The sequence below is a fragment of the Cyprinodon variegatus genome, unplaced genomic scaffold, assembly GCF_000732505.1.
Source record: "Cyprinodon variegatus isolate N-32 unplaced genomic scaffold, C_variegatus-1.0 Scaffold613, whole genome shotgun sequence".
NCBI lineage: Eukaryota > Metazoa > Chordata > Actinopteri > Cyprinodontiformes > Cyprinodontidae > Cyprinodon > Cyprinodon variegatus.
Window position 1 is genome coordinate 51,700 of NW_015151066.1, and position 14,190 is coordinate 65,889.

At 36.8% G+C, this 14,190-nt stretch overlaps 1 protein-coding gene across 1 annotated transcript; it reads right to left on the reverse strand.

Annotated features, from left to right (window-relative positions):
- Positions 1–880: 880 nt before the first annotated feature.
- Positions 881–14,190, reverse strand: LOC107096302 (phosphatidylinositol 4-phosphate 5-kinase type-1 alpha-like). The gene is made up of 16 exons (XM_015392900.1): positions 14,096–14,190; positions 10,446–10,480; positions 9,762–9,854; positions 9,489–9,619; positions 9,285–9,402; positions 8,676–8,828; positions 8,214–8,513; positions 6,485–6,720; positions 6,288–6,371; positions 6,149–6,197; positions 4,818–4,902; positions 4,554–4,724; positions 4,311–4,443; positions 4,172–4,234; positions 2,433–2,532; positions 881–2,337 (listed from the first exon to the last, which is right to left on the reverse strand). The coding sequence occupies exons 1-16, from the start codon at positions 14,139–14,141 to the stop codon at positions 2,335–2,337; spliced, it is 1,800 nt and encodes a 599-aa protein (XP_015248386.1). The 5' UTR covers positions 14,142–14,190; the 3' UTR covers positions 881–2,334.

Here is a 14,190-nt window from a genome sequence, read left to right on the forward strand (position 1 = left end):
TTAATATATCCACTCTGCCTCTTTCTTTGGTGCGGTGAAAAAAAAAAAGACCCATACACTCAACTGTACTCATGTATGATCATGGCTGTTTTCTCTTCATTTGTTTCTCCTGCTCTGTCTGCTGCATAGAACACACACTTTAAACATTGACATGACATGAGATGATTTTCACGTTTTGCTACAATCACTAGGTAGTACATCTAATGTCCTTTATCAGAAATCCCCTCTAAAAACTTGTGCCACCTACCTCAGCAGCTTTTTTTATGCTCTTAATAATAAAGACAACTGAAAATTATGTAAAGAAAAACCAAGACTTTTAAAAACACCTTATTCTGATAGATTTAGAGATGAGGTTTGTTTAAAAGGTTATAGCTGCGGCCGAAGACGCTATAAGACCCGGAACTCCGTCTTTCCTTTTTTGCGCTTACGGTTTGTGTTGTAGTGGTAGAAATTGGCCAAATGTAGGGCACAGGCTTCCTACACCAAAAGATAAACTGTGATTTAAAGGCAGATAAAGTATCCTTAAGGTAAAAAAATGCAAGTATCTAACAAACCTTTACTTCCTAATTTTAAAGTGAAAAAGTCAACAAGTTCAGTAGCATTTTTTGGAAGCACTTTGCCACTGTTAAGTGGTTGTACTTATCCCCAGTTATATAGCTACATTTATACAATGTATACTGTATGTGAAATATTCTACCAATTTATTTAATTTAAAATTTGTCAAGAGAGCTGCGATTATTTTTGTGGGTTTCAAGCCCTTAAATACAATTTAAGGTAGGATGAGTTATCCTCCCTCTATTCTCAGCTGACAATAACTGATTAGAGTTTAAAGTTAAAACAGCTAGAAATATGACACAATCATAATCCTCAAAATACACAATCTATACAAACTGCTCTGCAATCTCCCTCCATGAAATTATTTCCATTAGACCCTGACAGAGAAATAATAAATAAGCAACTAAATAAAAACAATCCTGCATTCAAAATGTGCTTTTAAGGACATTTAGATAGTAGCTGTTTGAAGAAATTTGACAAAAAACCTATTTGGCCTTTCAGATGAGTTTCAACATACAGGACCAACTAATCTGAAGGTGGTTTAATCCAGTTGTTCACTGCAGGTAAGATATTTACCGCAGATAACCTTTCAAGGAAACCTCATTTCAAAAGATTTAAGCGATTGCTTTAAAGTCATGGTTAGTAATATTGGTCAAAGCATCAGGTGTTAGTTTCCATAACCAGTAGAAACAAATTACTGTTAAATCAGGGGGAAGACAATCTCCCACAACGGTAACTGGTGTTAGTGTTCTGGAGCTCTTGTAAACCTTCACAACTGACTGGTTAGTGAGGATATACTGTATAAATGGCAGTTTGATGAACATCAGCAGTAGTGATAAGGCAGGTTCTATGTGCAACTGCAGCACTAACCTTCACCAATGTCAGCTATACATTTAAAAAAGTCAAAGAAAAACACACAAGGCACAGACAATAACTTAAAAATACTACAATATTTAAAAGACACTTACTTTACCAGCATTTACTATCCAGCAATGCTGCAAACGCTCTGTTCTGTACTCAGACTTCAGCATACGTGGCCACATTAGCAGGGGACGGATTTTAAGGGTGGTAGAAATGTGGGTGTTTGTTTTAATAAGACACTTTCTGCTTTAGAGGAACGTAGGAATACATTCATCAGTGGCAAAGGTCTAGCTTGTACCACTGAGGGTACTACAACAATTCAAAATGGGAAACGAAAATGTCCTGGGGTTTTGTTCGACCCGCTCCACCTTCTAAATCTGATTCCAAATACTGTACACAGATGACAATAGGGAAGAAATAAATGTGATTGTGGATCCGAGCAGCAGTTGTTGATTCAAATTATTTCTATGGTCAGTTTAGAGTGTCTCTACTGACCAGAGGTACAGGGGCTGGAATCAAACTGCAGCCGTGCAGGTTTGCCCTTTATGTGAGCTCTGAGCTCAGTGTGCTTCTGTTGAATTATCTGAAAAATCGCATCTCTTCATCCTCTGGATGATGGACAGGACTTGCCTCATTTCAATACGCACAATGAGGAAGATATCTGCTGCAGCTGTAATGGAGCTAGTGACCGATGACGGCTCGTAGTCAGAAGCCTAGTCCTTCATTTCTTTTCATCTCTCTTCTCCTGGTTGACGGAGCAGCTCTCGTCTATGCTGAGGGGTGACTGGGAAACACAGGACCTATGAAGGGGTCGTCTTGGAGGGAGGACTTTTCATTTACGTTGCTCTTACTTTCAACCACCTCATCGGTTCCAGAAGTGCCTCATCTTCATAGATGTGGCCCAGGTTTCTTTTTTTTTTACTGTTAAATATAAATTGTTTTTAGTTTTCTGTTCAGAAAATATCACTGCTTTAAGAAAAAAAAAGAAAAGGTGGAAAATGTTGGCTTAGACTTACAAAGCAGATGTTAGTCTCTGGGACGATGTCAGAGAGAGAAACTACCTCCTCGTTTCCAGACAGGTTGGTTGAGTTATCAGCGGCGCCTTCCGCCCCCAAACTGGAACAAAGAATGTGATTAATGAGGCGAAATGACTCAAACAGGCAAGTGGGAAAAAAAAAAAAAAAGAAAAGACAGTATTAACCCTTTACTAGACGGTGGCTTTAAATTGAAGTCAGCAGGCAGTGTACAGGTGTGCTGCAGATGGGTAAAAAAAAAAGCCTTTTTCTCTTAAATTAACAGCAACTGCAACCATGGCAACAAATTTAATTAGAGTAGCATATCTCACACTGAAAAATAAAATAAAAAAAAACTAGCATATCATTAGAATACATTTGTTCAATGGGAGGAAAAGTAATCTTGTACCAGAAGATTTCTAAATTGAGCAGTTTCTGTTCAACTGGGTTAAGATCATCGAAAACAAAAAATACTTACTTAGTTCTTTTGCTTGTGTTTAAAATTTTGTGTGAAAGTGGACCAAAGTGTTGTTGGTGGAATTAGGTTTCTCTTTATATTTTGACGTACGGGGAAAGATATGTGTTGCGGTGGGTGTGTTTCTTCTCAAATAACATGGAAATCAGCTTAGAGAGCATTGCATCAAGTTCTTTTGTAAATATAAGGCATCTTAAATGGAAATCTGGAGGATTTTTTTCTGATTTTGATTTTTTCATTGTGAAATGGATAATAATTAGGACTCTGTGATAAAGCCCCACAAAACAGGGTTCATCTTGTTATATGGCCATCTCATTAGAATTAAATCCTAGCCATTATTTAAGTGGGCCGAGGAGACAAGATTACAAGACTCTGGACTCTGAATGGCCTCTAAAGGTTGTCAAGAGATAAAATGACAGAAAAAATTTGCTCATCAGACATTATATGTCAGACATCATTATATCTCACTATATTCTCCGAACTTTTGAGATGTTAAAGAAGAACAATAGGCGTTATTTTATGAAGGTTTGAGTAAGTGGTGGTGATAGTTGTGTTAAAGTGGGACTATTCCACGTCTAATAATTGTACTCTTGTTTAGATGTGATTGTAATGAGGCATTTGCTAGATGGATGCCATGTAGAATTCAAATTGAGTTCTACACAGCATCTATCTGGAAAGCCTCCTGTGGATAGCGTTCACAAAAGAGAGGGTCTTTCAGAACAATTAAGTTGATTGGGTAAATCAAGTGACATCCGCCTTCTGTGTCGAGCTTCTAGCCAATCACAGCAACCGTATCAGCCCAGACGTATCACATTCTTGATTTGTTTCACAACTAGCAGTTAACTGATAAATCAAAACCTTATCAAATCCAGTCAGAATGAACGTTCAAACATCTTTCCATCCAAAAAGGCAAAAAAGTAATTTTCTGCTGTTTTTTCAAAAGAAAATAATAGATCATTCCAGCTAAAACTGGCAGCCATCTTGGTTTTGCTTTAGCCTTCTACCTCTGGTACCTCTGTCTTTCATTGGTCCGAAAGATTTCTGCATCAACACTAAATTTGCGCAAATTCCTGTTGCTTGCAAGGTAAGTGGGATTATGCTACAATAAAAGATTCCTTTATATTTAGGTTTTAACAAATTCTTTTTTAGCAGGTGGTGCCAATAAATGTGGCAGGAAGTACAGCTCTTCCTTTCCCTTTGAATTATGGCACGGATTTCTTTTTCTAAAACAGAAACAAAAAGGATCAAGTTAAAAAACTTTGTGTACCTGGGGAACATTCCCTGGTCGTGGTCTGTGTTTGCTGATTTGTGCACTTCTACTCCAACGGAGCTGCGAAGAAAAGTCAAAGTCACATTGGAACCGTTTACAACAATGTGAAAATCCAACTATGGTGAAAATATTTTACCGTAGTGGAGGAGAGGTGGAACCTTCTCCTGCGCTGCCTAGTGAAGAGGTGGACAGATTGGCCTCAGCATCAGCAGGGTGGTCTGCAGGTGGGGGCGTCCTAGGAACCAGGTCTGGTTTGTCTTGCTGAACACCTAACAACAGAAGGAAAACCAGTGTCCTCGGAGTGGAAACGGATATAAATGAAAGTGTGTGGGTAGATACAGGGGAGCCTGGAGCAACTTAATAATTCCTGAGGTCTTACTGGTGTCAGCCTCTGATTCTGTGCTTTTAAAATGGCTGTGATATCCCAGTCTGGAGCCCTCTGCAGACTGTCCTGCTGCGTGGGTGAGCGGAGTGGGACCCCCTAAAGTGGGGGCTCTTCTAAGCCCTCCTTGACCCCCTCCACGACTCTTCTTAGAGGGTGACGGCTTAACTGAGGGAGCATATGCCACAAAATTAAGGATCAATATATACACAGCTACAGCCAAGCTTTGGTTAAATAAAGCTCAAACATATGCAAGCTTACGTGGAATTTTCTTGAAAACTGTGTTGCACATGAACTGCTGGAAACGCTCCGCGTAGAAACCAGGTCTGTGAACTGAAACAGTGTCCTGGAAAAGGAAGATGGAAAACCATAATGCAAATGAAAATATCTAAGTGGACTTTTTAAAATGCTCTTAAAGGACATTTTAGGTGTAGTCCAAATAAGCTCTTATTCCACACAGGCTGCATCACTGAAAATCCAAGACATTAATCTTTTAATAACCTTTGTAAGTTTTAAGCAGATAGTTTGGTCTGGATGCTTTTCTATGCAGGACCAAAATTCTCTTCATAGAAATGATTGTATTTGCTAATTGAACCAGCTTTTTTTACAACCCATAACCACTCCTAAACCTTACCACTGATTTATCTAGAATGTGACATGTGAACCAGATGTTTTTCAGTGAAAACTATAACCTATTAGAAACTTGGAATATCCAGACACCCAGTCATGAGAAACTTATTGTTACTGCAATAATAGTTTCAACTATTTTGTCTCTGTTGTCTAAAGCATGCAGTTTAAGTTTTATAGGACAACATATACTTGTTACCAAAATACTTATTGATAACCCCCTGCTGATATGTTCTCCTTTAAGGGACTCATGCTGTGGAGAGCTAATCCGGTTTCCAGAGTCAGATAGATTAACATAGAGCTAATGAAGCCATTAACAAGCCTTGCCCAGTGGGCTTAGAGCCAGGTCTGGTTACCATTAAAGGTTAAGCTACAACAACTGTTTGTGTTAGCCTGAATTTATAACACAGAGAAGCAATAGCTTCCTGTTCTATCCTGTCATGACAAATCTAAAGGGATTTTCCCTTCCTATCCCTCTCAGATTAAAATCAGTTATTACAAATAAATCAATTCAGTAAATCACCATTCCTGAACCTCCTAAGAGACCAATGAACATTTGATAAACAACTTTACCTTTAACCAAATTTATGAACATCTTAAATAGTCAGTAACACAGTCATAAAGCTTAACCTTTCACCTTCATAATAGCTTGTAAAGTAGAGTGTTAGCATTTTTGTTTATATAAATTTTTTTTACCTGCTGGCGTTGTTGGCAAGTAGACCTCAGATTCTATTTCTTGTTTTTTTTTTTTTTTTTTTTTGGCATTTCCAAGAACTTTATTTGTAAATAAAATATATGAAACTCTCCAGATTCTTCCTTATGATTAAGAAGATAAAAATAAAAGATCATTTTACACATTAATAGATGAATATAACTGTACTTAATAAAATGCTAATAATTGATACATTTACTTTGCGCACTTCCTCCAACTCTTTAGTTGCATTATATCATATCTATGCTCTTACCCCATCATGGACCAGTGCTTTCCAGGAGTGTTCCAGTTTCTTAATAAACCTAAATGACATTTACAAATGTCAATTAAACGTATGTTTGTTAATCTTGTAAATAAATATTATGGACATTTTAAAGGAATCCAACACTTACCTGTAGGACTGAAGAATGTCAATGATGCCAATGTAGATCAGCAACCTTTCTCCTTTAGCGTTGCGGGCTGGAATACCTCCCACACTAAAAAAGTCAGGGTCAAAATAGTGTATTTCATCATTTCACAACAGTAGACCTTACTAAAAAATAAATAAAAAGAAACTAGAAGCTCAGACTGTGGCAGTAGGTCCACCTACTGGTCTTCCGAATCCAGAGATCCCTTTCCTCGTGCTTCCCCCTGGATGGACTCCATGGCTGTGCAGTACAAACTTTTCTGAGCTAGGGGGCGACGCTGATCCGGAGTTACCGGGCCCTCCAATGCAATGCTGTCACTTGAATTGCCTCCACTACGCTCCCGCTCTCGACTTGCTTGGTCCATGTTGTGGATTCCCATCAACAAGCTGTAGTCCATGATCTTAAAACTCTGCAGAAGCTGCAGGACAGGAAAAAAAAATGCATAATGAAGGAGCTGCTAATGTACTTAGTAAAAATATAAGGATGTATGAACCATAAAGGAAAGCAGTGCTACAGCTAACGTCAGATGGTTATTTTGCAAGCATTACTCAGTAAAAGGCAGAATTACAGAAGCGATAACAATCTTTGAAGGAAACGGGTTCACTTGAAAACTAACTAAATTTTGTACGTTAAGTTTTTAATGTGTTACGAGTCCATGGATAAAAATAAAAATGTTTCAAATCACTAAAAAAATTCTAAAATAGAAAATTGATTATAATATCATAATATAATATTGAAACTTTTCTGCTCTAAATAAAGTTAACTTGATTTTGCTATAAATCACATATTTTGTGTAATGTAATATTTTTGGTCAAGTTTAAAGTATTTTTACATCAAAAGAAAAGAATCCAAAGTGCAGACTTAACATTATGCTTCATTACAAGTTTGACTCAAACAATGACTCCCATTCAAATCAGTCAAAACTTTTATTAAGATCCCAACTTGCTGGCTAGATGTTTTCTGAAGATAGAGTAGTAAAAATAAACATTTAAAACTGAATAAAACTAGGCAAAACGTGTTGGGCTACTCTATAAAGCCTGAACTCAAAGCTAATAAAGACATTTTGAATTGAGAAAGTTTCCTGGATGGGAAGCTTAACGTATTTAAAACTTGGAAAACAAAGTCCAGTGGTTTGTTTTTAACGAATTGAACATTTTGTCACAACAAACAAGCAACTAAAGCAGCTGCAGTGGTTCATTGGGATTCTAAGCAAATTGTTGCACACTTTCATTATATTTATCTGTAGTTTGCAATTTCATGTTACAGCTATTGGAAGCATTAGTAGGCTGAAATACATAAATACCATGTGTTTTAGTATGTGATGAAAAAAAAAGAATGGTCATATCTGAAATAGCTAAAACTTAAAAATGACCAGATTTACAATTCTTAAAAGGTATAGGTAAGGATTTTTTGCAAATTTTTGAAAAGACCCACCTTCTCCACTTAGAAAAAAAAAATGCACATGCACAACCCTGTGCCCGCTCCTGAAAAGGAACACCTGTTAAACACGTGTGAGAGCATGCATAAGCCCATTTCTCCTAGTGCACGCTCTGTTTAAAAGTTGCTGTTTGCATCGCTCATACAAGCTTAGTTTCCAAAAGAAGATTTGGAGTTTTTCCACTATGTCAGTCTCATCACTATTAATTAAAAATGGGGACGGGTACGTAGGATGGCCTTATGTAAACATATCACCAGAATGATTGAAAATTAGGAGGACCATTTATTTTGATGATCCATCCAGAAAAGAACATCATGCACTATACCTTTACATTTTTCTTGCTTTGTGCAGCTAATGTTAGTAATGCCTTCTGTTGTTAGCACCCAAGCTTGGTTGAATTCTTTAGTGCACCATCCTTGAATAACAATGAGTAAAAAAAAAAAAAAACTAAAAGCTTTCTCACTGAGACTCACCAAACAGTCCCTCTGAATAGTCTTGCAGAGAGCATTGTAGTTGTCTGCTTCCAGCAGCAGGCCATCAGGCATGTCCTGGATAAAATCCAGGTCTTTGTAAGTAGGAACAGCCTTTTCTCTTTCCTTCGGAGAAGCTCGTCTCTTATAGGTGGATCCCTTCAAGTCGTATTTGAAGTGCATGGGGATGATCCGGGGCAGAAGGTTATTCATCACAACAATGCGGATGTTCTTCCCCCCTGCCTGAACGCAGTACAGGCCGTAGAACTTAGGCAGTAGGGTGCGCTTGTTCTGGTTTATGTTCTGAAAAGGTAAAGAACAATATAGGAGTAATGGGTTTCCTTAGTAAGTCAGTTATTTTCATCTACAACCTAAATATTTTTACACTGATATGACTGCTGAATGAAACCATATTATACCAAAGTCACAATAACATGTCTTGCCTTCTTCACAGTTAAGACTCACCATGAAGTAACCGGGTAATAGCTTCTGAAGAAATTCTGCCTCTTTGTGCTGAACTGTCTTGATAATAAACTCATCGTCACTAGAGACATAGAAGAGGGATCCACTGGCACCCGGGTTCGACAGCTCGATGAGTGGCTCATTACACAGGGAATACTTTAACAGAAATGAAAATGTGTGTTATAGTCTATATAAAACAATCCAAGCATACAGCGATAATCTGACAGTGTAGAGAAATGTTTTCTAAGCATTGAAAGCTTTCCTCACATTAAGCTTCAATCTAAAGCATTAAGAAAATAAGTAAATAATTGACCAATCTTTTACTAAAAGTTTACAAATTCAGATTCAGCATAACTTTTTTTGAAGAGGAATGAGTCTATGTTGTGATAAGAGTCGACAACTTTACTGTCAAAGAAAAATAATGTATAAAAAAGAAAATTCCCAGTAAAAAAATAAGCTGTCAATTCCTCTGTCCTTGTTACGTTCCTGCCTTATGCAATAGATGCACTTACAAACAAAACATTAAAATGACTAAATGCTTAGGTGTAAACAAGGTTATAAGAAAAGCTGTAGTTCTGAATAAGGCAGGGTAATCTTAGTTCAAGTACTGACCAGGTAGTCATCTGGCCGAATGCCGAACATCTCTCTAAAGTAACGGAAAGCAATAGGAGCGTAGGTCTTAAAGCGAAAGTCACTGTAGTGATGAGCAGGGGTCAGGTTACTCCCTTCGCTGGAAAACAAATTAGAGAGAGAGAGAAACTCCAATTACCTCCAAAAACTATTCATTTGGATTTTTTGTATTATTATTTTACAAACCTGGGGAAGAAGATGCTCTCAACCACCACAAAGTCCTGCATAAGAACATCTCTCTCTGCCTTTTGGCTTAGGCTGCCAACTGTGTGAGCAATGCCTAACTGAATTGCACCCTTTAAGGCAGATGATGTGGTCTTAAGAGATCAAAAAGAAAAACAGTTAGCATGGGATTAAAAATATTTGCACCAAATAAAGATTTTCGAATCAAAGAATCTTTAAGTTTAAAGATCTAAAATATTCGTGACTACTTTTGACTCAGTGACAGTTTGCACTCACCTTTTTGTATGTGGTCTCTCCAGTGGTCGTTTCCACACCCCTGTGCCCGATGGTCTTCTTCATACTTTGGGTGGTGCCTGAAGAACCAGGCAACTGTGCGGCAACAGAGGGAAAACAAAACACAAACCATGATGAGATGTCTGTGTATGTAAATAGAAGGTATGTCCCAATCCGATATTAATATTGGATATTGGTCCAGTATTAGCCACAAAAAGAATATTGTTTTTTATAAACCAATGATCTAGCCTGGAATTGGCCAATGCATACTCTACTGTGAAATGCATAAATCTGCTCAAATACTATTTTTTTTTATCTTTTAATTGCAGGTGGAAATATTTCATGAATTAACAGTTTTTTTTTTTACTTAGCTTTTTCTTAAAATTGACCAAACTCACTTCACTTCAATTATTAAATGGAAACAGAAATTATTTACCACAACATGATCACTAACTCAGGTATAAACATATGGCAAAAATGTAGAATACAAAATGATAAAATAAAATGTAAAAAAAAAAAAAGGAAAAAAGAAAATAGCCTGTCTTTTACATTTTAAACTATAAAATATAGAAAAAAAAAAAAAAAAAAAGGAAAAAAGAAAATAGCCTGTCTTTTACATTTTAAACTATAAAATATAGCATATTACATACAGCTAACAAGATTTAAAGCAATTTCTGACATTCTTACCTCTGCAGGGGCCATTCTGCGAATACTGCTGGCCCCTAAGAGACAGAAGAAACATTTCGTTAATGAGATACCATACAATCTCTAGATACTAGAAACAAACTCATTCAGTCGCTGTAACATAATCACTTAAAAGCTTTTGTTATGAAAGAATCCATTATTGGCCTCACATAAAACACTGTGCTGGTTAATTAGCAGGGCTATTTCCAGCCATGCCTGATGACTTTTAGGGCAATGACGAGAGCAGGCCTAAATGTGGCCATAGTTACTGACTGCTGCATCAGATAAGTTTGATCTATGTAAACTAGAGCTGCTCCTCCCCTGGTGCTGACTGCTCCACATTCATCTGCTCCATGAGGATGGGTGTCAATATCTCAACGACTTCAGAGAAACAGCAGGTTTCTTGATATTTTCCTCTGGCTGTATTTAAGTCATGCAAAATTTCCTTACATCTATTAGAGTAACTCTCATGTGCCAACATTATCTGTAAACATTTAAAAACTCCTCAAATCCATCCATTTAAATAGTCTAAGATTAGAAAAGTTGTAAAATGTGAAGGAAAACATGCAGTATGCTATGCCCAAGTAAAAATCTCAACATAGACATGCAACAATAAGCAAATATCTGAACTGAAATTCCAGAACTGAGAGTTTAACAAATCATACAGCTTTGCCCTTACATAAACTTGCTGTACACACTTACTCCCCTCCCTGCTGTTCAATCACTTGTACCCTGTAACCAATGGCAACAACTACTCTAATGCTGCAAAACCATGGGTCAACATGTAAACAATGCATCTAAGCCTGAGATGATTAGACACTTACAGCTTGAAAGAAAAGGCACAATTCTATCCCATTTGATGCACTAGGAGAAAATATTTCAGCAAAGCAAGCCAAATCATAGAATATCATGCCTCTTGTCTCGCTTATCAAGGACTCACTGCAGTCCACCCGGCGGGAAACAAAGAATGTTCCCACATTCCCCTTCGTTATATAAAACAAAACACTGCAACACTGCTACCAATGCAATGCATGTTCGGCTCTAACACAAAGAATTGCTGAAGCACACCCATGCGGGTACCTCGCTGCAGAGCTCTCCTCCAAAACTGAGTCCTAATATCTGTGAAGCAGGACACAGTCCGTATTGGTTTTAGTTTTTTTTTTTTTTACAAATACAGGAGTAAATCACAAAAGAAAATGCAAAAGTACAAAGGCGTGAAATGACACAACCCTGCAATCAACCACAATTGAAAAGGTTTCTCAATTTGCATAGAGGGTTTGTATTATTAGTGTACTATTTTGAAGAGTAACTGTCAATGTTAATGACTGCTGAGTTAGTATTACTACTATGCTCAAAGGCAAAAGGGGCATTTATTAATAATACAAAAGGAATTAGACTACCCCATTTTTTTTTACAATAGTCTCAGCTAATCAGTGGCAAGCCATATGACAGTAAGCAAACCATCTGTCAGCAATGATCACAAGAACCCTGTGGCTAAGTAATAATATAGGACATGATTTTAACCAGCCAATGAGGACTTAGTGAATGTACTGTTTCTTGGCCCAAAAAAGGAAACAGGGTCACAGAGACCTGGAAGAGAAACTACATTATGCTGCTGTAAGTCAGGTTTTTGAAATTGTGCCTGACAGTTTGCAGGATCCTGTTTTTGCACAGTGTTTGGGTCTAAGCCACGTAGGAGCAACATGGAGTGTTTTAAGGCACTATTTTTAATCACTGATTCAAAATGGGAGGTTACCAGTTTGAAGCAACTCCTCTACAGACAGGGAGTCGACACAAGACATAAGTAACAGGATTAGTATTTCAAACTGCGTATCAGACCTTTGTAAGCTGTTGTGGGCAGAAGTTGTACATTTTTTATTAACAAACTAATGTAGATATACCTTATTAAAGTGTAATCTATGCGTTTGCAAATTTAGTAAGTTAAATTAGTGACTTTTTGAGAACATTAACATTTAAATTTGAGATGTTTCAAAATGATACTTGGAAAAAAAAACTTCATACCTTACTTTTTAACTTAGTTTATAGCACAAACAAGGTATATGTAACTTTCAAAGTAAATTACTGTTTCCTCCATGGCACGTGATTGACCTCTTTTACAGACACAGATTTTTTCCCTTTGGGACATTTCTACATTTAATACTTAGCTGTTAAATGGGAATTAATAAAGGGGATTTGGCAACCATTAACATTTCATTTTTTACATAAAACCTATACTTTTTTTCATGAAAAAGAAGCTAATAAAGGACATTCTAAACAAACTTTTTAATCTTTATTGTTTAAATAGGCTATTTTATGCCAATAAGGCAGTATCAGCTGAAAAAGAGTGGTGGTGATTGAAGAAGCAGTGAATGAGAGCACTTACAAATTCAGGACATAATTAAACTTGCTAAGGATGAGATTTCAGATGCAGGCTAATATATTCTGATATTAGTTTTTTGGCCGATTTATGACATCCACATCGGCTCAGACCTACCAAGTAAAATAGGTTTGTAACTGTCCAATAGTCCATGCTCCACAAACACTGGTTAGAGATATCAAATATATTTGATCCTTTAAAAGGGACAGTTTCAATTATACTTTTTTTTGGGGGGAGAGAGCGGGGTCGAAAAAACATCCATTTTTCCTATGGACAGAGATGCTGTCATAACAAACATAAATAGAAGTTCAATTGTAAGGTAATTGCTAAAGTTTTAAATAAAATAAACACAAGGCTTTTGGTAGGATGACACATTATTACAAGTCAATTGAGTCACCACCTATAACAATGTAAATTTAATGACTTAAATTACCTTAAAATTTCAGATTTTAAAACGCTGAAGCTTTCTTTGAAACCTATAAATACTTTAGGTTGAAAACATTTAACTATTAGTAAGTTAATGTACGATATAAAACTTTGGTAAAGATTTTCAACACAAAACAACTATTATTTAAAAAAGTGATTCAGGAATTAAACTTTAAAAAGATTAACAGGAAAAGGGGAGATAATAGGTTTACTGATAACAAAGGAATGACAAGCATGAGCCGCTGGTTAACGGGTAGTAAGAAATCATTAATGGTCCACATTCATTAGATAATACACCATGTCAAACGGGAAAATAACGGACCCGGAGGCAGGAAGCGATTGGGAGTGGATTTTTTATCTTTTTTGGTTTACAAGAGAAAAAAAAAAGAATGGGAAACAACGAACGTCTACATATTTAATCTACATATCAATTAACCTCCAATGCTGGTTAATGTCCATATTTAATATAAAGTTAATCCATTTTTCCTATGGACAGAGATGCTGAATTGCCGTTATTACAACTATCGGCACTACTCCCCCCTAAATATATATTTCTACTCTCAAAACAACTCTCTTCATTGTAAATATACATACAAAACTTTGAAAAGACAAGGGTAGCTTTAATAAAATGCTCCATTATTGTTAATTACCCAAGCAGCTAACTAGGCTAGCTATCGCTCCATGTATTTGTTCGACTGAAATCTTCCATGCTAACTAGCTACAGGCTAAACAGGACTCGAGGAATCATAGCAACTTTACGGAAGAGTTTTTACAACCACATAACATTCAACTTTCCCGTTTTTATCTTAGTTTTCAGAGAAGGAAAGATGAAGATGAATTGACACGCTACCTGTCGGGACTGTTGATCCCGTGTCTGCTGTTTCAGCAGTCGCCATTACGCCTGGACCATTCGCATCACATACTGCAATGAGCGTTCAAATCTGA

Bases quoted from the DNA above. Each gene is read 5' to 3' on its own strand.
- LOC107096302 (XM_015392900.1), bottom strand. From the start codon at position 14,141: ATGGCGACTGCTGAAACAGCAGACACGGGATCAACAGTCCCGACAG. The intron at 9,855-10,445 runs GTAAGAATGTCA...GTTGCCGCACAG, and splicing joins GCAGAATGGCCCCTGCAGAG to TTGCCTGGTTCTTCAGGCAC. The intron at 4,444-4,553 runs GTAAGACCTCAG...TTCTGTTGTTAG, and splicing joins AGAATCAGAGGCTGACACCA to GTGTTCAGCAAGACAAACCA.